The 22519-nt window shown below is 41.4% G+C and overlaps 1 protein-coding gene across 1 annotated transcript in view; it reads left to right on the forward strand.

Annotated features, from left to right (window-relative positions):
* The window catches only part of slc45a2 (solute carrier family 45 member 2), a 49395-nt gene extending 31089 nt beyond the window's left edge, over positions 1-18306 (forward strand). The window contains exon 7 of the mRNA XM_043680882.2: positions 15055-18306. Coding sequence (XP_043536817.2) covers positions 15055-15279 — 225 coding nt within the window. The 3' untranslated portion in view covers positions 15280-18306. The remainder of the gene's footprint in view (positions 1-15054) is intronic.
* The last annotated feature ends 4213 nt before the right edge of the window (positions 18307-22519 follow it).

A 22519-nucleotide genomic window follows, 5' to 3' on the forward strand; every position in this document is an offset into this window, starting at 1 on the left:
ACGTGGTTGGTAAAACCACTTAATTTTAAACAAATCTGAATTTACTTACAAGATCACCGAATGAAACACAAACATAAGAGAATAGAATACTGAATAGCATAACTTATGTGGAAACCCAACAGATCATCCCAGCTTAATGATGCTGTTCCCAATACTTACAACAATCCCCATAAACACCCCTTAGCACAAAAGGTAAAATCAACACAGGGTCTTACATGAGAGATGACAGAGAGAGGGAGGATCAGCTTGGACCTGCTTCTTTGGGTCCAGCAGCTTCATCATTGGCTGCCTGCTTTCAGTGAATAGCCAGACTACTAAAAATCCAATCAAACCAGCAAAAAGCTGAGCTGGGAGAACTGGCCACTCCGCTTTCAAGTGTTTTTTTTTAACTTGAAAGCCTTTTTCCTGAGGCAGTATTTGTTAGCTATGATCAAACTGGCCCTAAAATCCATCCAAGCCTAGACGTTTCGGAATCTGTGTCTTTTACCACTTACTGAGAAAAAAAGCTACAGACAACATAACCCTTTTAAAGGAGCAGCATCATCACACAATAACCTGGTAATATTCTGGTGACCCAGGTAATGTTCTGGTGATCCAAATTCAAATCCTGCCATTTCAATAAAATAAATATAGAATTAAGAGTTTAATGATGACCATGAAGCCATTGTTAATTGTCCCATCAAACTAACTGGTTCACTAATGTCCTTTAGAGAAGCAAATCTGTCATCCCTACCTGGTCTGGCCTAAATGTGACTTCTGACCCACAGCAATGTGATTGAATCTTAACTGTCCTTTTGGGCAAATATGGATAGCCAATAAATGCTGGCCTAGCCAGTGATGCCCACATCCTGTGAATGAATAAAAAATTAAAATAGCTCAGTTCAGCCAAATAGATAGAATTTGTGATCTATAATATGTGAGAAATCATAGATTCCGCCAGTGTCCAATGGAATCACAAGTGCTGCAAGTGCTTGCAGCTGCAGAAACATGAGCTCTGGGTTTTCGAGTTTAAGTGGTGGCTGAGATCAGTGTAAGGCTGAGGCTGAGAGTACATGGATAGCACATTCAGAAAGGCAGTCACATCATGCCTGGAGGCAGAAAGGGAAGGCTATCTGCCAGGCAATCCAAAAGCAACAGGCAGGAGGTCCTGCTCACAAATTGGTTATCCGTTTTGGAATCTAGTGAATGTGCTGGTTCCTCAAGACACTGCAGTCAGAGTCAGGATTGTGACACCCCATGAAAAGCTTGGCGATGCAGGAGGAAAGGAAGAACAAAAGAGAAGTAGTAGTGGTAGGGAATTGATTTGTTCGGAGAACAGACAGATGTTTCTGTGACGATAGATGCGATGGTATGTCACCTCCCTGTTATTAAGAATAAGGATAGTAAGTCCAGGACATTATTTTGGTGTGAATGAACAGAGTCACTGTCCACATTGGTACCTATGACTAGGATATGGAGAATGATTTTGCCCTTTTATAAGAATTCAGGAGCTTGAGTAAAAAATGAATAAGCAGGACATCAAATGTAGTAATCTCTGGGATTACTCCGAATGCCATGTGCAATGCAATATAAAAATACAGGATAGGGCAGATAAATGTTTGGTTGGAGAGACAATACAGGAGGGACGGCTTTAGGCTTCTGGGGTACTGGGACTGGCTTTGGAGAAAATTGTACCTGTATCAGCCAGAGGTGTTGCTAAATTGAGTTCCCTGCAGCATGTTTTGCTAGTGCTGCTTGGAGGACTTGAAATGTTTAAGAAACAGTGCTCATTGTACTGTAAGGTTTATGATGACAGTATAAAAGGACAAAGGACAAATTAGAGTAAGGATAATTTACTGCTGCAAGGCCAGCTTCAACAAGGCTACAGAATTGGGCTAGATTGACTGGCACCAGAGGTAAAAAAAAGGAAAACCTGTAGCTCAACAATGAGCTTCACGTGAAAAGCAGATAGTTCAAGTACAGTCAAGGTAGATTCTCTCAAAAGGGAAAGGTAGAACAAACAAATCCAGAGATTTCTGGCTGAAATTACAATAAAGCTGAAGAAACGTACTTATGACAGGTGTCAGATAGAAAGTACAACTGAGGACTACCAAAGATTCAGAGGGAATGTGAAAAGCTTATTAGAGAAACAAAGATGGATTATGAGAAAAGATCTGGTAGCCAATATATTCTAATTCTCTTCTGAATGTTTCAATTGAAACAGCAAACTACAAACTTGGTAACGAACCGGGACAAGTGATGGGCTTGTTAGTGGGTGAACATTTTGGTGATGGTGACCACAATTCTGTGACTTTCACCTTGGTTATGGAGAGAGATAGGTGCGTGCAAGAGGGTAGGTTTTACAATTGGGGGGAAGGGTAAATACGATGCTGTAAGACAGGATCTGAGGAGCATAAATTGGGAGCATAGGCTGTCAGGGAAGGATGTCGTGGAAATGTGGAACTTTTTCAAGGAACAGATACGACGTGTCCTTGATATGTATGTACCTGTCAGGCAGGAAAGAGATGGTCGTGTGAGGGAACCTTGGTTGACGAGGGAGGTTGAATGTCTTGTAAAGAGGAAGAAGGGGGCTTACATAAGGTTGAGGAAACAAGGTTCAGCCAGAGCATTGGAGGGATACAGGATTGCCAGAAGGGAGCTGAAGAAAGGGATTAGGAGAGCTAAGAGAGGGCATGAAAAATCTTTGGCGGATAGGATCAAGGCATTTTATGCGTATGTGAGAAACATGAGAATGACGAGAACAAGGGTAGGTCCGATCAAGGACAGTAGTGGGAGACTGTGTATTGAGTCGGAAGAGATAAGTGAGGTCTTGAATGAGTACTTTTCTTCAGTATTTACAAACGAGAAGGACCGTATTGTTGAAGAGGAGAGTGTGAAATGGACTGGTAAGCTAGAGGAGATACTTGTTAGGAAGGAAGATGTGTTGGACATTTTGAATAACTTGAGGACAGACAAGTCCCCCGGGCCTGACGGGATATATCCTTGGATTATGTGGGAAGCAAGAGAGGAAATTGCAGAACCGTTGGCAATGACCTTTTCGTCTTCACTGTCAACAGTGGTGATACCAGGGGACTGGAGAGTGGTGAATGTTGTGCCCCTGTTCAAAAGAGGGAATAGGGATAACCCCGGGAATTACAGGCCAGTTAGTCTTACTTCGGTGGTAGGCAAAGTAATGGAAAGGGTACTGAGGGATAGGATTTATGAGTATCTGGAAAGACACTGCTTGATTAGGGACAGCCAGCACGGATTTGTGAAGGGTAGGTCTTGCCTTACAAGTCTTATTGAATTCTTTGAGAAGGTGACCAGGCATGTGGATGAGGGTAGAGCAGTGGATGTAGTATACATGGATTTTAGTAAGGCATTTAATAAGGTTCCCCATGGTAGGCTTATGCGGAAAGTCAGGAGGCATGGGATAGTGGGAAATTTGGCCAGTTGGATAGAGAACTGGCTAACCGGTTGAAGTCAGAGAGTGGTGGTAGATGGTAAATATTCAGCCTGGAGCCCAGTTACAAGTGGAGCTCCGCAGGGATCAGTTCTGGGTCCTCTGCTGTTTGTAATTTTTATTAATGACTTTGAAGAGGGAGTCGAAGGGTGGGTCAGTAAATTTGCAGATGATACGAAGATTGGTGGAGTTGTGGATAGTGACGAGGGCTGTTGATGGCTGCAAAGGGACTTAGATATGATGCAGAGCTGAGCTGAGGAGTGGCAGATGGAGTTCAACCCTGCCAAGTGTGAGGTTGTCCATTTTGGAAGGACAAATAAGAATGCGGAATACAGGGTTAATGGTAGGGTTCTTAGTAAGGTGGAGGAGCAGAAGGATCTTGGGGTCTATGTGCATAGATCTTTGAAAGTTGCCACTCAGGTGGATAGAGATTGTAAGAAGGCCTATGGTGTATTAGCGTTCATTAGCAGAGGGTTTGAATTCAAGAGTCATGAAGTGATGTTACAGCTGTACAGGACTTTGGTTAGGCCACATTTGGAGTACTGTGTGCAGTTCTGGTCGCCTCACTTTAGGAAAGATGTGGAAGCTTTAGAGAGGGTGCAGAGAAGATTTACCAGGATTTGCCTGGAATGGAGAATAGGTCGTACGAGGATAGGTTGAGCGTGCTAGACCTTTTCTCATTGGAACGGAGAAGGATGAGGGGTGACTTGATAGAGGTGTATAAGATGATCAGGGGAATAGATAGAGTAGACAATCAGAAACTTTTTGCCCAGGTACAACAGAGTGTTACAAGGGGACATAAATTTAAGGTGAAGGATGGAAGGTATATGGGAGATGTCAGGGGTAGGTTCTTTACCGAGAGAGTGGTGGGGGCATGGAATGCACTGCCTGTGGGAATGGCAGAGTCAGAATATTGGCGAACTTTAAGTGGCAATTGGATAGGTACATGGATGGGTGCTTAAGCTAGGACAAATATTCGGCACAACATCGTGGGCCGAAGGGCCTGTTCTGTGCTGTACTGTTCTATGTTCTATGTTCTATGTTCTATGTTCTATGTTCTAAAACTTCCATGGAGTCCCTTCCAAATCTTAAACTGTCAATCCATGAAAATGTTTGTCATCATGCCTGCATCAGTTTCTCTTTACCTAGTTGCCCTGACACCTCGTGAAATTAGGATTTATAGAATCTGTACAGTGTGGAAACAGACCCTTCAGCCCAACAAGTCCACAGCGATTCTCCGAAGAGTAACCCACCCAGACCCATTCCCCTACGCTATATTTACTCCTGCCTAATGCACCTCACCTACACAGCTTAAAATACTATGGGCAATTTAGCATAGCCAATTCACGCACATCTTTGGATTGTGGAAGGAAACTGGAGCACCCGGAGGAAACCCACAGAGACAGTCACCTGAAGTTGGAATTGAATCGGGGTCCCTGGTGCTGTGAGGCAACAGTGTTAACCAGTGAGCCACCATGCCGCCCCTAATTTTGAATATCTCTACTGAATCTCCTGATGAGATTGGGTAGGTGGGACATGTGAGGGTGAGAGGTTGATGCTTAATGGCTTCTACATTAACTAAAACAAAGTCCTAGAAACCTGAGGTGGACTCCCTAACCAGCCTACCTTAGCACTTGCCTCACCTTTATGGCTGCCTGTAGTCTACTTCTGAAGTTGACGCGTCCAAAGTAATCGTGTCTCCACCTCCCCAAAGTGAAAATTTGCTCTAATAGGTTCCTAAATTGAGATGCGTTTGCCAAGTAGGAATACTTCCTAACTCTAGACATTCACAGTGGTAGTGAAGAGTTTTTTAAAAAAACTGTATTATTCTTCCACTTGATTTTCTGAGATGCCTATTATTCTTACCTTTTGTTGAAATCACAAAATTGCTTACCCCCATCTGAGTTTATATTGTCTATTACAATGAGAGTAATGACTTCATTAGCACAAGTTTTTGTGCAGACATAAAGAATTGATGGTGATTTTGAGTCACAATGGTGCTTGAATGTCGCAAAGACAGACTTTTGAAAAACAGTTTTCTCCGTTATATAATTCTGACAAACCATGTAATTGCTCAGGATGTGAGCAAAAGTAACATCAATGGTAGAGGATGTGATCTCCTCTGCCTATCCTTGAGATATCTTTGAATATGTGGGATTGTATTTGAAATAACTCCACAGAGGATGGTATCTCATCAGTTATACCGAGAGGTTGAATAGGCTAGGGCTGTTTTCCCTGGAGCGTCGGAGGCAGAGGGGTGACTTTATGTAGGTTCATAAAATCATGAAAGACATGGATAGGATAAATAGACAAAGTATTTTCCCTGGGATGGGGGAGTCCAAAACTAGAAGGCATAGGCTTAGGGTGAGAGGGAAAGATATAAAAGAGACCTAATAGACAACTTTTTCACGCAGAGTCTGATACATGTATGGAATGAGCTGCCAGAGGAAGTGGTGGAGGTTAATATAATTGCAACATTTAAAAGGCATCTGGATGGATATATGAATAGCAAAGCATTTGTGGGTGGCACGGTGGCACAGTGGTTAGCACTGCTGCCTCGCAGCGCCAGAGACCCGGGTTCAATTCCCGCCTCAGGCGACTGACTGTGTGGAGTTTGCACGTTCTCCCCGTGTCTGCGTGGGTTTCCTCCGGGTGCTCCGGTTTCCTCCCACAGTCCAAAGATGTGCAGGTCAGGTGAATTGGCCATGCTAAATTGCCCGTAGTGTTAGGTAAGGGGTAAATGTAGGGGTATGGGTGGGTTACGCTTCGGCGGGTCGGTGTGGACTTGTTGGGCCGAAGGGCCTGTTTCCACACTGTAAAGTAATCTAATCTAATCATTGGAGGGATATGGGCCGGGTGCTGGCAGGTGGGACTAGCTTGGGTTGGGATATCTGGTCGGCATGGACGAGTTGGACTGAAGGGTTTGTTTCCGTGCTGTACATCTCTATGCCTCTATGGGTCTATGACAATCACCCTCTATTTACATATGGACAGTCTTTGATTCTGATCCAACTTCTCAGAGCCAGCTTTCAGAGTGAACAGAATCTCTGACACTCCTGTTTATATCTGTCAGCCAGGACTCCCTGATTGAACCAGATTAACAGCCCCAATCAGGGAACTCATATTCTATGACGTCCACCTGGTTAACATCAGTACAGTTATCCCTTGCCTCCGCCAGCTCCAGGAAGATCAGATTTAACCTGGTGCAGAATCTTCTCCCCATTAGAAATTCTGGAGTCATCCCTGTAGTTGCACGAGGGGTGGTCCAATAATCAAATAGGAACTGGCACAGTGTTGTATCTATTGAAGCTGTAGGTTTTTTTTAAGCCTGGCTTCAAAGTTTGGATTGCTCTTTCTGCCAGACCATTGCATTATGGATGGTATGGAGCCATCCTTATATCTTGAATACCATTTGCCTGCAGAAATACTCAAATTCCCTGCTGGTAAACAATGATCCATTATCTGTGACCAACACTTCCAGGAGTCCATATATTGCAAAAGATGTGCACAGTTTTCCTATCATCATCCCTGTGTTTGGTGAATGAACTTTATGAACATCCAGCCATACTGGGTGTCCATAATGAATAAGAACATTGACCCCATGGAAGGACCTTCATAGATAACGTGTAACCAAGTCCAGTGTTAAATGAGCTATTCCCACAAATGTGGCAAGCTGCTGATGCTACTTCTTCTCCTTGTGGACATTCTGGGTATTGCCCCAACAACACAGGTATATCTACATCTAATCCTGACTACCAGACATAACTTCTCACCAATAACTTCATTTTGGAAACCTCTAGATGACCCTGGTGGTGTTCAGCTGTATCTGGTGGTGATCTTTGCTAGGGACAATCATTCTTACTCCCCACAATAATATCCTGTCCTTTACTGTGATCTGTTCTCTGTGGGTCCAAAAGGTTTCAATTCTGGGAAGCCTTTTAGCTTCCCCTATCACCACCAGCTCTTTCAGTTTTGTCAGGACCAGATCTTTGTGCGTCCAAAGACTCATATTTTTGTCAGCTGTGACTTGAAGTGTGTCCAGAAAATTTAAAACCATTACAGACTCTTCTAGTGGTAGTACCAAAGGTGATGTGTCTGCTAGGGGGAGGTGGCTCAATGCAACAACATTTGTTACTTGGCTTCCCAGACGGTGTGTGCCAACTTGCAATCGTATGCACTTATATTACAGCCCACTGCTGAATTCATTCTGAACTATGGGTGACCCCGCCTTGTCCACTTTAAGGAGACCTAGCTGGGGTTTTGTGATCTATTCTTAAAAAATTATGAACGTAAAGGTGGAACTTCCTGACTACAAATATACTGCCAAAACGTTTTTCTCTATCTCGACGTATTTACACTTTGCATTAACCAAAGTCCTGGATGAACACCCTATTAGGTGTTCCTCTCCATTTGGCCACCTATGAGCTAATATTACCCCAATGCCACATGGGTAGACAGTGCCTGTCAATACCAGATCTCACTTGGCATCATAGTGGACCAACATCTTAGAGGATGATAACTGTAAGCTATGGCTTAGCTATGTGACCATTTCAATGGCTGACCCTTTTTTAAGAGTTGATGCAAAGGTGCCAGGATCAAGGCCAGGTTTTGTATGAACTTTCCATAATAATTCACCAACTCAAGGAAAGACCTAAGCTTCGGTACAGATGTGAGAGCTGGGGTACTTTTGATCATCCTCACTTTATCTTTCAACAGACGTAAACTAATCTTGTCAACCCTGTAGCCCAAATGGATCACTTGGGGGGCCTGAAACACATTTTACCCTTCTCAGGCAAGCACCCACCAAGAGAAACATTTAAGGACTATGAGAAAGTGAGGACTGTGGATGCTAGAGAGTCAGAGTTGAAACGTGTCATGCTGGAAAAGCACAGCAGATCAGGCAGCATCCTAGAGGAACAGGAGAGTTCTGGGCCATTGACTCTCCCATCTAAGGACTATGTCTAAGTTCTCCAAGTGCTCTTTATTGGCCTTCCCTGTTATTAGCACTTCATCCAGATAAATGTTGACCTGGGGTAAGCCTTGTAAAATGTTCTGCAATGTCTGCTAAAACATTGCACAGGCTGACAATACCCCAAATGGTAGTGTCATATAAGTATAATTATTTATGGGTATTAAATGGAACATACTTCTGAGAATCCCCATCTAACCACAATTGTAAGTATGCATTACTCATGTCCAGCATTGTGAAGGACAACCTCCTTCCAGCTTTGGGTACAAATCCTCAATGCAAGGGATTAAGTATTTATCCAGCTGTGAAAAGTGGTTTTCTGTGTGTTCAAAATCCCCACAAAGATAAACCGGAGGGGCATGGATAGGATAAAGAGACAAAATTTCTGCCCTGGGGTGGGGAGTCCAGAACTAGAGGGCACAGGTTTAGGGTGAGAGGGGAAAGATATAAAAGAGACCTAAGGGGCGATTTTTTCACGCAGAGGGTAGTACATGTATGGAATGAGCTGCCAGAGGAAGTGGTGGAGGCTGGTACAATTACAACATTTAAAAGGCATTTGGATGGATATATGAATAGGGAGGGTTTGGAGGGATATGGGCCGGGTGCTGTCAGTTGGGACTAAATTGGGTTGGGATATCTGGTCGCCCTGAACAAGTTGGACTAAAGGGTCTGTTTCCGTGCAGCACATCTCTATGACTCGATGACTCATTAGGCTTCACAATTGGTAAGACCAGTGTTGCCCATTCCGCAAACTGTACTGGTTTGATGCTTCCTTTGCTTTCCAGCTTTCTTATTTCTGCTGCTACTTTTGCCTGTTGGGTACATGGCACTGGGCAGGCCTTGTAGAATTATGGAATTGCTTCCTAGTCAACATGCAAGGTACCCTTGGCCCCTTTTAATATTCTGTAGACCTTTCTGGAAAATGTCTGGGTACTGAATTAGGATTTCACTCAGGCAACCATTTTATAATCGAAAAATTTTGAGCCAATGTAGGTGCAGCTTTCTCAATCAAATTCACCTCATCAGTTTTGGACCCGAGCCTTTTACTACAGTCAGTGGTAACTGAACCAGCTGTTTCTCATAAGAGACAGAAATCAAAGTTGCACCTATAATCTGTAAAGGTTCCCTGGGATAGATTCTCAGGGTGTGGTGCTGGAAAAGCACAGCTGGTCAGGCAGTATCCGAGGAGCAGGAGAGTCGACGTTTTGAGCATAAGCCCTTCATCAGGAATGAAGGGATGGCCAAAGGGGGCTGAGAGATTAATGGGAGTGGAGTGGGGGTTGCAGGGAGAAGGTAGCTGGAAATGCAATAGGTATATGGAGGTGATAGGTCGGAAAGGAGTGTGGAGCAAATAGGTGGGAATAAAGGTGGACAGGTGGAACAAAAGGGTGGTGCCGAGTAGGAAGGTTGGATCTGGGATAAGATGGTGAGAGGGGAGATGAGGCAACTGGTGACATCACATTGATCCTGTGATTGGAGGGTCCCAAGGCAGAGATGAGGCATTCTTCCTCCAGGTGTCGTATGGCAAGGGTTTGGCCGTGGAGGAGGCCCAAGACTCACATGTCCTTGGCGAAATGGGGGAGGTGTTAAAGTGTTCAGCCACAGGGAGGTAAGATCGTTTAATGCATGACAGCACCCCCCCCATTTATCTCTCAGCCCCCTTGGGACACTCCCTCATTCCTGATGGAGAGCTTATGCTTGAAATGTTGACTCTGTTGCTCCTTGATACTGCCTGACCTGCTGTGCTTTTCCAATACCACACTCTTTGACTCTGATGTTTAGCATCTGCAGTCCTCACTTTCTCCTGGTATAGCTTCTCAGTCTAGCTGAGGTCTTGCGCAAACCTAAGGATTGGAATCCAGTGTAAATTATTTGTTGAAGACTGATTCTGCAATCACTGAAACAACCACACTGGTACTGAACTCCATTAGAAGCAGAATCCAAAGATGTGCAGGTCAGGTGAATTGACCATGCTAAATTTCCCGTAGTGTTAAGTGCATTAGTCAGGGGTAAATATAGGTTAAGGTAATGGGTCTGGGGATGGGTTACTGTTCGGAGGGTCAGTGTAGACTTGTTGGGCCAAATAGCCTGTTTCCAAACTGTAGGGAATCTAATCGAACCATATAACCAGACCTTTATTTTGATTGGTTAAACTGTTCCATACTAGATGTTGGTGGTTTTTCTAGGGTGCGCATTCTCCAGGATATCGGCCTAAGAATTCTCTTACTCAGTTCAGGTCTGGTGGGACTCTTTTGCTGTCTCAAGTCTGCATACCAACTGCAACTGCAATGGTTTGCCAACCTAATCCCTGAAGAAAATTTTAACCATTTGACTGAGGCTTGGCTTTGTTTGGGGGTTTTGCTCTAGAGTCCCTCTGTTCACGATATGTCCTGTGTGAGGCTATGCAATTGCCTTCGCTCAAGTGGTATTTTCCCAAACTTAGTCGGACTGGCAAGCATATCCACTTCCACTGGAATAACCTGCACCTTCAAGTGCCACATTTTCTAATGATGAAGCCAGTGTAGTGCTGGTTTTAAGTTCAGTTGGACTTCAGCTAGTAGGTGTTTTTGCATGGTTGCACATTATTCCAACATACCAAATGGTCTCTCAGCTTTTCATTAATGGTTCAACCAAAAACACATGCCTCTACCAGTTGTCTTAACCTAGTTAAAAACTCCCGTATGGATTCCTTTGGTTCTCGAACTGCCAAGTAAACCTAATACCCTCTCAGAATTAGAGGAGGCTTGGTTCTTAATATTCCTTAACAAAATCCATCAAGTTTTTTCTATCTGGTACTTCAAAGAAGGTTAGGCTCCTAATAACAGAAAACGTTGCAGATCCACAAGCTGTCAGAAGAATTACTTGTTGCTTTTCATTTGCCCCAATGTCATTTGCCTGGAAAAATTAAAGCATTCTTTCCACATACTGGGACAGTCTTCAACGCAGGATTGAACAAGACAAACTTTCCAAATAACAGAATGATGCCAGAAATGTTTACCCCAACTCAAAGATGACTATTGTGAGCGAATTTCTTCAGGAAGATACTTTGCTCTCATTGCCACTGAAGTAACTCTACAGAGGCTGGTTTTCTGTCACCAAGCCACCCTTTATTCACACATCTTTGACAATGATCCACCTCCCTCAGAGCCAGCTCTCAGAGTGAACAAAATGTCTGACAGTCCTGTTCTTATCTGTCAGCTAGGGCTCCCTCATTGGACCAGATTAACAACTTCAATCAGGGATCTCGTAATCTATGAGATCCACCTGGCTGACCTCATTACAATCACTACAATATCAAAAGTTTCTGGCATTTCCTGCCACACAGCTGGCATTACCCTTTAACAGGGCTTATCTGTCCAACACAATGATATCCATGGATGAGATGGAAATGTGTTGCTGGAAAAGCGCAGCAGGTCAGGGAGCATCTAGGGAACAGGAGAATCGATGTTTCAGGCATTAGCCCTTCTTCAGGAATCCATGGATGATCCTGACATTGACATCCAAAGATACTCATCACATTGATATTTATCTGGTTGTTTCCTTCCCTGCTGGGGCTACAGAATATTTCTCCTCTTTTCTACCTCATCCATTTAGGCACACTAATGATCTTACATTGCTGTTGGTGTAATTTTTATCACAATCAGGATTGAAATGTCAAAATGCACAATCGTATCAGATGTTGAAATCAGAACATCATGCAGGCTGCAGTATGCAAGCTTATTTAGGCATGCCAAAAGAAAACATGCGCAGAAAATCACAGCAGTATTATTGTGCAGAAGGAGCTCATTCAGCCCATTATACATGCATCAGTTCTATTATCTCGTCTGGTTCTATTCCCCAGTGCCTTTTTGCCATGTCCCTGCACAAAAAAAAGATTACTATCACAAAAAAAATCCAATATCCTCTCGAATGTCTCAATTGAATCTGCTTCCACATTCCCAGGCAGTGTATTCTATACTCCTTGCTGTATGAGAAAGCTTTTCCTCACTTCACATCATGCTTTGTCCACACATCACTTTAACTTTTTCCCTCTTGGTCTTTTTTTCTACAACAAATGGAAACAGCTTCTTCTGACCTAGTTTGTCAGTCCACTCATGACTTTGAAAATCCTCAATCAGATCTTCTCCTGGGAGAACTGTCCTTACTGTTCAATCTATTCTCATAGCTGAAGTTTCTCATGTCTGGAACAATTCTAGTAAATCGCTTCTGAAATCTCTCGAATCTTGTTTATAAAGTGGTGCGCAGAAGCATTATTGGACTTTGGGACTACTGATCCAATAACATCACCACCCTGCCCTTGCCTCCCTCAGAACTCTGAAGAAAAAGAACTTGTCCTTGCATTGTGCTTTTTTTCAACTGGACAAAAGCTTGGGTCAATCTTTCCCCATTCATTTCCAATGACAATGGCTTATTAATCTGAGCTCATTTATCAAGTTTAATTTAAACAAAAGCCTGGCAGTTAATTGCTGGCAGTGCATTCACGTTAGCAATGCCTCTACCAGACTTGGCCTGCCAACAAATCAGTACTTTCTACTGAGAAAATATAAATTGTTGTTTCCTTTGAGATTTAGCATTTTTGTGATTATATTCAGATGAGTGCAAGTAAAATGTTTTACTAGTGAGTGCTGGATTTTATGTCTTTTTGGCTATATCCAAGTTGTGTCAATTTTTTTTAGAAAGATTCCTCTAGTAAGGCCAAGTGGGATTTCTTGTTGTATCTGAACAAACTCACCTCATTAACTAACTATTTGGCCCTAAGGCATGCCTCAAATCTGATTCTGGCAGTATCTTAATCTCACACTGTTCTGGAACAACTGTTGACTCACTGGAGAGCCTGGAATTCATTGCCATCTCTTGTATGCACACCATCTTTAGAAGGCTGATTTAGATCCTGACAAACAAAGGTCAATCCAGAGCTACTCTGCGCAGTTCCTGATATAGGCCTTGGGTATGGTAGGCAGAGGAATCTGATGTTCCACATTACAGGCAGAGACTCAGAAATCAGGCTTGAAGGGTTGGTACAGTAATAGGGTGACCTCTACCCTGAGAATTGAGAATGGAAACTATGACACCAGGCCATGTCAACTTGGTCTGCAACTGCCACTGTCTCAGCCATCTGTGGAAAAGCCCAACATTGCAAAAAATAAAGGCTAAAGACCTTCTCTACTCTGCCAGCTGATGTGCCACAATCTTCTCTCCAATAACTCACACTCAATCTTTCTCAGCTACTGTACCACCTCCCATCAAGGCTCATGTTCATCCACTCTCACCAGTGCCTGCAAAATCTGCTGAGAAAGGATCACTCAACCTGAAACGTTAACTCTGATTTCTCTCCACAGATGCCGTTAGCCCTGCTGAGCTTTTCCAGTAATTTCTAATATTGTCCCTGCAACATTTACCCTCACTCACTATTCCCCCAGTGTCTTTGCTGCAGCATTGTAATGATCATTGCCAGTGCAGCCTGAGGTGCAACATTAAAATGTGGAGGGATCCTATGAGTGGACTGGAGCATTCCTAGAGACTGGCACATGTTGGATGCCAGTGAGTGTGGTCATGGGGTGTGTGTAGTCATGACCTTGGAGTGTGCCCTGAAATTATGGTGCCCTTTGTCCACCACGGACGTCTGAAGTCACTAAGTACCAGCTTTAGGTTCCAGGCTAATTCTTGCTCAATGTCTAGCTTGTTTGGGGAGTTTGATAAAGAAGAAAGCTGATTATTAATGAGGTGATTTAAATTGCTGCAGATGTTTGAATCTGTACAGAAAACAAAAAAATGCTGGAAATCACAGCTGGTCAGGCAGTATCCATAGCAAGCAAGGAAGCTAATGTCATCGTCAACTGGCAACTCACTGCTCCCTAATGAGAATTTCACCATGCTACTTGTGAAAAGCATAAAGGATGGAGGGAGATGATCTGGACATCAAGCCTCATCAGACTTCTGGTCTGATTCTGCAAAACATCTCTCCACTGCCAAGGTTATTCAGACCCTTATTACATTCTGTCCAATATTTTGAAGACTAAACATGATGGGACTTTTCTGTAGGAAAATATCATTGAAGTATAATCTTTAGAGAAATTTAAAGTTATATAAGAGATGTTTCCATTTCCAGGGAAGACCAGAACTAGGAGCCATAAATGTAAGTAAGTTATTCCTGAAATGAGTAGAAAATACAAAGAATATAATTACACAGAGAGTGATTAGAATTTGGAAGTCACTACCACAATAAGTGTTTGTTGCAAATAGTTCAGGTATATTTAAAAGGTAGCTAGATAAATACATGAGGGAAAAAAATGAATAGGTTGAAAGGATTAGATGAAGAAGGCTGAGCAGAGCTTCATAAGGAACATAAACCACCAACATGGACTTACAAGTCGGGTCAAATTCTTGTTTTTCTGCTATAAATACAATGCAATATTTTTTATGTTTTAACTCACAAAGTTAAGATACAGGAAAATAAATCGCTGCTTTCTTTCATTTATTGTTATTTTTGTGACAAAATTTATCTGTGGCTCTTTTAGTTATTTGCTTTCTCTGAATACAAATGATTTTGTCAATTCAAATGACTTTCTTGAAGGTCAAAGCACTTTAAAATGAAATTAAACTGTTCTAGTTACACATTGTTCTGGCCTTCCTCTGTTTTCAGATTGAAAGAACAAACAGTGCAACACCTTTGAATGAAAGCAGGGGTAAAGGCATCGACTGTGCTGCACTCAGTGCTATGGTGCAGCTGGCACAAATCTTGGTCGGAGTGGGTGTTGGAGCCTTAGTAAATTTGGCTGGCACTGTGAAGGTTGTTGTAATTACTTCATCTGCCATCTCATTATTTGGTTGTTGCTTTGTCGGATTGTTTGTCCAATATGGTCAGTGAGAACATTATCAAAACAATGTAAATACAGCAATAATCTTTTTTTTGTAACTTTGTGAATTAATATATTCTGAATATTCTGAATTTTTAAGCATGCCTTACATTGAATTTTCCCCAATACTTCCAGCAGACTATGTTTCTGATAATGGTAAGGTGATCCTGTAAGGTCTGAGTCCTTACTAATGGTTTCTGTGGGACTTATTTGTTTGTTGATGTGTGTGTGTCAAAGGCCACTTAAGGAAATGTGACAGAGTAGTGAGTATTAAACCGAGCTGTACTGGCCAGGAAAGCAATAGGAAAGGCAAATTGCCTAGATTCATGATCCTGATAACATCCTGCAGATTTTTACTGAAAAACACGTGGTCAGATGTCATGATCACCCTCTCAGACTGATTCCCTGATATGGTACTCTGGGCATGAGTAATACTGTTTATTCATTCATAATATGTCGAGTTCACTGACTAAGACAGTCTTTATTGCTCATCCCTAATTGTCTTGCGAAGGTGATGGGAAGAGATTACAGAGCTTTGGGAAGCAAAGGGATCTTAATTTCCTAGTGCATGAACTTCATAAAGCTAGTATACAGGTACAGTGAGGAATTTGGAAAGCTAACAGTATGTTATTATTTATTGCAAGGGGAATTGGCAAGAAAAGTCAGGAGGTTTAATGTAATTGTCCAAGATATCTGGAGCACTCTGAGTACTAACTGATTTGTTCGAAATGGGTTAGAAATAATTGAGAAAAGGAGAATAGCTTGCTGGGAATCCTGAGGAATTTAATAGTAGGTCAGGGACAGGGACTGAATAAAATTAGCATAAGCAAAACATTGCCAGTAAGGAAATTAATGGAATTAGAGAGAGAAGGCCCCAGAGTGATGGTTTCCATCTAAAAGGGTTAATGGAAGTAGGGGAATATATTGTCCGTGCACTTACGACAATCTTTCAGTGTTCCATAGATACAGCAGTCGTCTCTCTAGGTTCAAAAATTGCATGTCATTCCACTGTTTAAGAAGCACAGAAGAGAAAACCCAAGGGAATTTCAGACCAGTCAGCTTAATATCTGTGTTGGGGGATTTGTTTAATTTTACATCTGAGAAAGATAAATATTTGTTAAGCAAAGATATTAAAAGATATGGGCAATGGTGTTAAACCACAGGTTTTAAAGCAAAGGTATTAAAGGTACTAAAAGATATGGGCATGATGTTAGCCCAAAAATCAGCCATGATCTCATTGAATGGTAGCACAGGTGCAAGGTGCTGAATGGCCTGCTCCTGTTCCCATACCCCGACATCTACACCTGAACTGCATAGAAGGTCAAGTTTAACAGGTGGTGCCTGTAATTTTCCCTCCATGTTATATAACCTCCTGCCTTGAAAATTCTCCATCAGCACTGATCCAAAATCCTGGTACACTCTACCTTACAGTCTAGATGTATCTTCACCATCAGACTGCCAGTAGCTCAAGAAGGGAGCTTAACACACTTTCACAAGGGCAGCTCATGCTCAATAAATGGGCAATAAATACTGGTCTTACCAAAAAACACATTTCTCAGAAATTTATAACATCCCCCATAATTTACTTTGAACTTTAGGAGAACATCTTCAGGCCCAGAGTTTGATACAAAACCACATGCAATCATTCTATACAGTATTTTAGAAACATACATTACTGAAACAGAATTTTGCGAAGGGAAACATACAGTCAAAATATTTGACCCTGCTTAATTTCTATTGTCGCTTATAAACATGTCACAGGATTGGCATGTTCAATTTACATACAAAATGGCACATTCACCCATCCTCGCACCACTTTTCAAAAACTAAAACTAAAGAAGTTCTTTTCGAAAGAAATATTTTTATTAAAAAATGAGCAAAAAGTATTATTTTCAAATTTAGGCTTTTGCTAAGCCACTTAACAAATAATGCATCTAGCCTTATCGATGAGCAGTTCTGATAATGTGTGCAATTATATTTAACCCACAATATGTGTACCTGCAAATATTATGTAACTCATTGAATCTTCAATTCTATCGTAACATAATCTGAGAATTATTTTTAATGTTGAACAATTTAATAAAAGAAAGGACTTTTAAACAAAAGACTCGAGTACATTATAATGTCAGTAGGAACCTTATTAAGCAGGTTTCATTTCTCAATGATTTCTTTCGGGCAATTTTCTGCTCCGTGCTGAAGCCTGATTCCTTGCTGAAGTATGGTCTCATGACATTGCTATGTTCCTGAATCTTGTCAAAGTGGCTGCTGAACAACTATGAGCCGCATCAGCTAGTACCAGCTAGCTGTAAATATGCCAACTAGATGTCAAAACTAGGCTCCATCCTTCTTACACACAAGATTTAGATGTAAATAATTTGAACAGGAAGATTCTTTAAAAATAGTTGTTTCTGGGATAGAGTCACTGCAAGTTCAGACAGAATTTATTGCCAATGTCTAACTGTCCTTGAAAAGATAGTGGGTGCTACATTCTTGAACTGCTGCAGTCCTTAGCATGTCGGTACGCCCGCAATACTGCCAGAATTTTGCCCCAGCAGCAATGAAGAAATGGTGATATAGTTCCAAGTCAAGACAGTATTCTTATGTATCTGCTGCTTTTGTCCTTCTGAGGAATAGAGGTCTTGGATTGGAAAGGTGCTGTCTAAGGAACCTTAGTGAATTACTGCAATGCAAGTGGTAGTTGTTTGGGAATAATAAGGAATAAAGGCTTGAGTAGATTGAGCCTCCTCTAACTAAGGAGGCTCAGGCCAACTGAAATATCCCAGCTGCAGATTAGCCCAAGATCATATTCCCACAAGATTTAAATTTGATTGATAATTGACTGGTCAAACACTTTAATCACAATTAGAAGATTGGGTTAAGAATCAGTTGAAAAGGTTACCTTCTACTCTAATGTAATTTATTGTACATAGAAGTTACAAACTGAAACAAACCATTCAGTCCAAACAATCTAAATTTACTCTCCATGCAAAACATATTCCTAATCAGAAATAGCTACCTTTTTTTCTCCCTTTTCTTGAATCTATCTGATCTCATCTTAGATTTTGACATGGGTTTTGCCTTAATCACTAACACCAAAGTAAATTCCACAGTTCCTGTGTAAAGATGTGACTGGTGCCCATTCCTAAATCTTTACCTCTTTGCTCCTCATTCTGGATTTTAAAATAACTGAAACAATCTATTTCTGACCATCCAGTTCAATTTTTAAAATAACTTTCAACACTTCCATTACATTTTCCAGCTTTTCTAAATTTAATATCAAATATTGTGTTATGCTTAATTTGTCTTTGTTATGCCTGAACACCTTCTTATCAGGAACATGGCCTGTTTCCTTTGATATAAAGTTGTGGTTTCTCAGGTCCCCTGGTCAGGAAAAGTGTCTCATATTTGAAACTGAGATGTCTGATTTTAAAAATGTATTTGTCGATGTAACAGTAAAAAGGCTCATAGTAGCAGAGACTCCTGCAAATGTATCATAACTACTACTTCTAACGTCCAGCAGGAAAAGTCACTATGGCATGCACTAAGTGATTATTAACAATTACTGGTTGCACATCAATTGTTACTTCTACTGTATTCCTGTAGCTGCATAGCAACATATACCAGACATTGTCTTGTGTTTCAACATTGTTTCATTTTTAGTGATGTTATGAAAATAAAAGCTATGTAATTAAAATCACAGAATGCTGCAGAAGAGAAATATCCTACTCAGCTCACGAGTCACAAGACAGATAAACTCATTCACACTTCCATTCTTCTGCTCCACCTTCAGGGGCCATTTTCAGTTAGTTCAATAGCCTAGGCTGCTGACTCCCTTTCACTCATTTCACACTGTCTCATAACATCAAATGCCTCCATACTATTTAATGTCCCTGTTTTTTTTCCAAGTATTGCATATTTGCATGTAAACCAGTTTAAATGGATGCTGCTTCAACAAACAGAATCATTGGGTGGAATGTTAATGAGGTCTGAGTGACATGGGTTATGCTGAGATGTGTGACAGAATGGATGAGAAATTCCTTGATACCAATCTCGATGTGAAGATCATCTTGCTCCATTGATTGCTTTTCACTAGTGGTGTGGAAAGATTCTCACCAGCATTGGCAAGTGGTCAATGGATGGCAAGTAACATTTCTTAAACGCCTCATTGATAGCCCACCTGGCCCTGTTAATATTCTGCTTCCAATCTTACCAAACTCACCCAACAAGCTGGTCATTGACAAACCTGGAAACCAGAGTGAGTACCTGGTACATTCAGCCCACTGGTCTATTTGAATGATCTTCATGTTGCTCACAACCAAATTCCAGGCCAGGGCACAATCCATGGGCACCAGCCACACATACCATTCCTCTGAGTTCATTAACAATAAGCATTCAGTGAACCCTCACGGTTATCCTCTCCGATGCTAAAACACCACAGCACCAACTGAACTGTTATATGCCATTGTACCATTGTAAACTGTGAGGACCACAATGTAGAAGTTCCAAAGGACATAGAAAAGTTGATTGAGTTGCCACATATGTGGCAAATGAAGTTCAATGCAGAGAAATATGAGGTGATACGTTTTGGTAGGAAGAACATGGGAAGACAATATAAAGCAAAAAGTACACTCTTAAAGGGTTGCCTGAACAGAGAAATTGAGTATGTGCACATAACTCACTAATGGCAACAGGATAGATTAATTCATAATACAATATTATTGATTTTATCAGTAGCAGAATACAATACAAGAGCAAGGAAGTTATGCTGAACTTGTAAGCGATATTAGTTTGGCTTCAGCTGGTCTAGTTTGATCATCTAGTCAATGTTTAGTTCTGAGCACTGCACATTTGAAAGGATGTGAAGACATTGGGGTTTACAAAAATGATTCCACAGCTGAGGGATTTCAGTAATGAGAATTTGCTCAAAGTATTTAAATTGATGAGTTACCTAGACTGAGTAATTTTTTTAAAATGTTCCCACTTACAAAAAACATGCGAAGACCCAAATTTAACATAGAAGAAGCAAAAGGTAATGAAGAAAGTCTTCTTCACATAATGACATCTGGAATGAACTGCCAGGAAGTGAGGTAGAATCAGTTTCAATCAGGTATTCAAAAGAATTTTGAAACTATTTGAAAAGGAAAATGTACAGTCACAGGAAGAAGCTGGCATGTCACAAAATGACCTGCTCATTTGGAGCTGACAGATGGCAAAGTCATTATGGGCCAAATAGCCTCCTTTTGTGCTATAATAATTCTGAGATTCTGTGCGGTACTGATATTTCAATGAATACAGTTGGAAAGAGTTTTTTTAATATAATGAATCACAGTTCTTTTGGTTAATGACAGAATATTACAAGGATGTTTTCTCCCAGAAGAATGTTGTCTAAGTCTGAGGAACTTTAATCAAGAACAGCTTCTTTCCTGCTGTTATTAGATTGCTGAATGGACCTTTCTGATTTCAAATAATGTTGATCTTACTAATATTAATCTTGTTTTTATGCCTCCTGTGCAGTCATAATCTTGTATGTCTCACTCTGTCTAAACCCCTATGATCTGTATGTCCTTATTTGCTATGATCTGGCTGTATTGCTTGCAAAACAAACCTTTTTACTTTACTTACTTACATGTGACAGCAATAAATTAAATCAAAATGAATCAAATCAAATTATAGCAATACAATACATTGGTATGTGCCTTGACTGTGGATTATGCACACTCTGAAGGCCCAACATGTCTGATGCCTAACTTGAATGATCAAAATATCAATCTTGGTCGTACAGCACATCAATATCTATAAGAAGCCCTGGCATGCTGGCAGAAGGTCAGTAAGTAATGGGAGTAGGAGGTGAGACTGAATGTAGTGGACATCAAGACCGCTTTGCTGAAAATGTGTTGCTGGAAAAGCGCAGCAGGTCAGGCAGCATCCAGGGAACAGGAGAATCGACGTTTTGGGCATAAGCCCTTCTTCAGGAAGGGCTGTGGATCAAGACCACTTTGACTGAGTGTGGCATCAATGATCAAAGCAAAACTAGAGACAATGAAAATCAGAGGCTATAATTTCCACTAGTTGGAGTCATACCTCCCACATGGAAGGTAGTTGGCGTTGCTGGATGTAAGTTATTTCTACTTCAGGACATCTCTGCAGAGTCATTCAGGGTGGTGTCATAAGCCTAATCATCTTCAGCTGCTTCATCAATTACCTTCACTCCGTCACAAAGTCAGAAGAGGAAATGTTTGTTGATGACTGCACAATGTTCAGCACCATTTGCAACTCCAGATACTAAAGCAGTCCATATCTAAATGCAACAAGATCTTGATAATGCCTAGAGTTGGGCTGACAAGCAAGACGTAACATACATGTCATACAAATGCCAGGCAATGACCATCTCCAAGGAGAGAGTGAGGACTGCAGATGCTGGGGATCAGAGCTGAAAATGTGTTGCTGGAAAAGTGCAGCAGGTCAGGCAGCATCCAAGGAACAGGAGAATCGACTTTTCGGGCATAAGCTTATGCCCGAAACGTCGATTATCCTGTTCCTTGGATGTTGCCTGACCTGCTGCGCTTTTCCAGCAACACATTTTCAGCAATGACCATCTCCAAACAGGAGAGAATCTAACCATCATCCTTAACATTCAGTGCCATTGACATTGCCAAGTGCTCTAATTCCTGGGGCATTACCATTGGCCAGAAACTGAACTGATCTAGCCATATGAGTATTATGGCTACAAGGGTAGTTCAGATGCTAGGAATCCTGTTGCAAGTAACTCACCTCTTGACTCCCAGTATCTGTCCACCATCTACAGGTTCAAGTCAGGGGTGTGATGGAAAATTTCCCACTTTCCTGGATGAATACAAAGTCCTTCAACAAAGTCTGAGTTTGACACCATCCAGGAAAAGCAAGCTCACTTCATTGGCAGTTCACTAGGTCAAAATCCCAGAATTTCTTTCTTATAAGCGCTCTGGATGATCTTCCACTAAATGGACTGCAGTGGTTCAAAGAGACAGTTCACTAGCACCTTCTGAAGCTCAGCTAGAAATGGGCAATAAATGTTGGCTCAGACAGCAAAGCACACAGCCCATTAATGTGTAAGGTAAAGTATGACTGGTCTGTGGCAGAAATGATAACCGCTTGGTGATAAAGTTATGGCTGAAAGACTTGAAGTTTACATTCAAAATTAGACACTAAGTCCAAAATATATTTGATACATTCAATGATTTTAAAATATGTCATTAGACTAAATCAAGTGTT

Source organism: Chiloscyllium plagiosum, unplaced genomic scaffold, assembly GCF_037043375.1.
Source record: "Chiloscyllium plagiosum isolate Xiang-an unplaced genomic scaffold, Cpla_swu_hap1 HiC_scaffold_1, whole genome shotgun sequence".
NCBI classification, from domain to species: Eukaryota; Metazoa; Chordata; class Chondrichthyes; order Orectolobiformes; family Hemiscylliidae; genus Chiloscyllium; species Chiloscyllium plagiosum.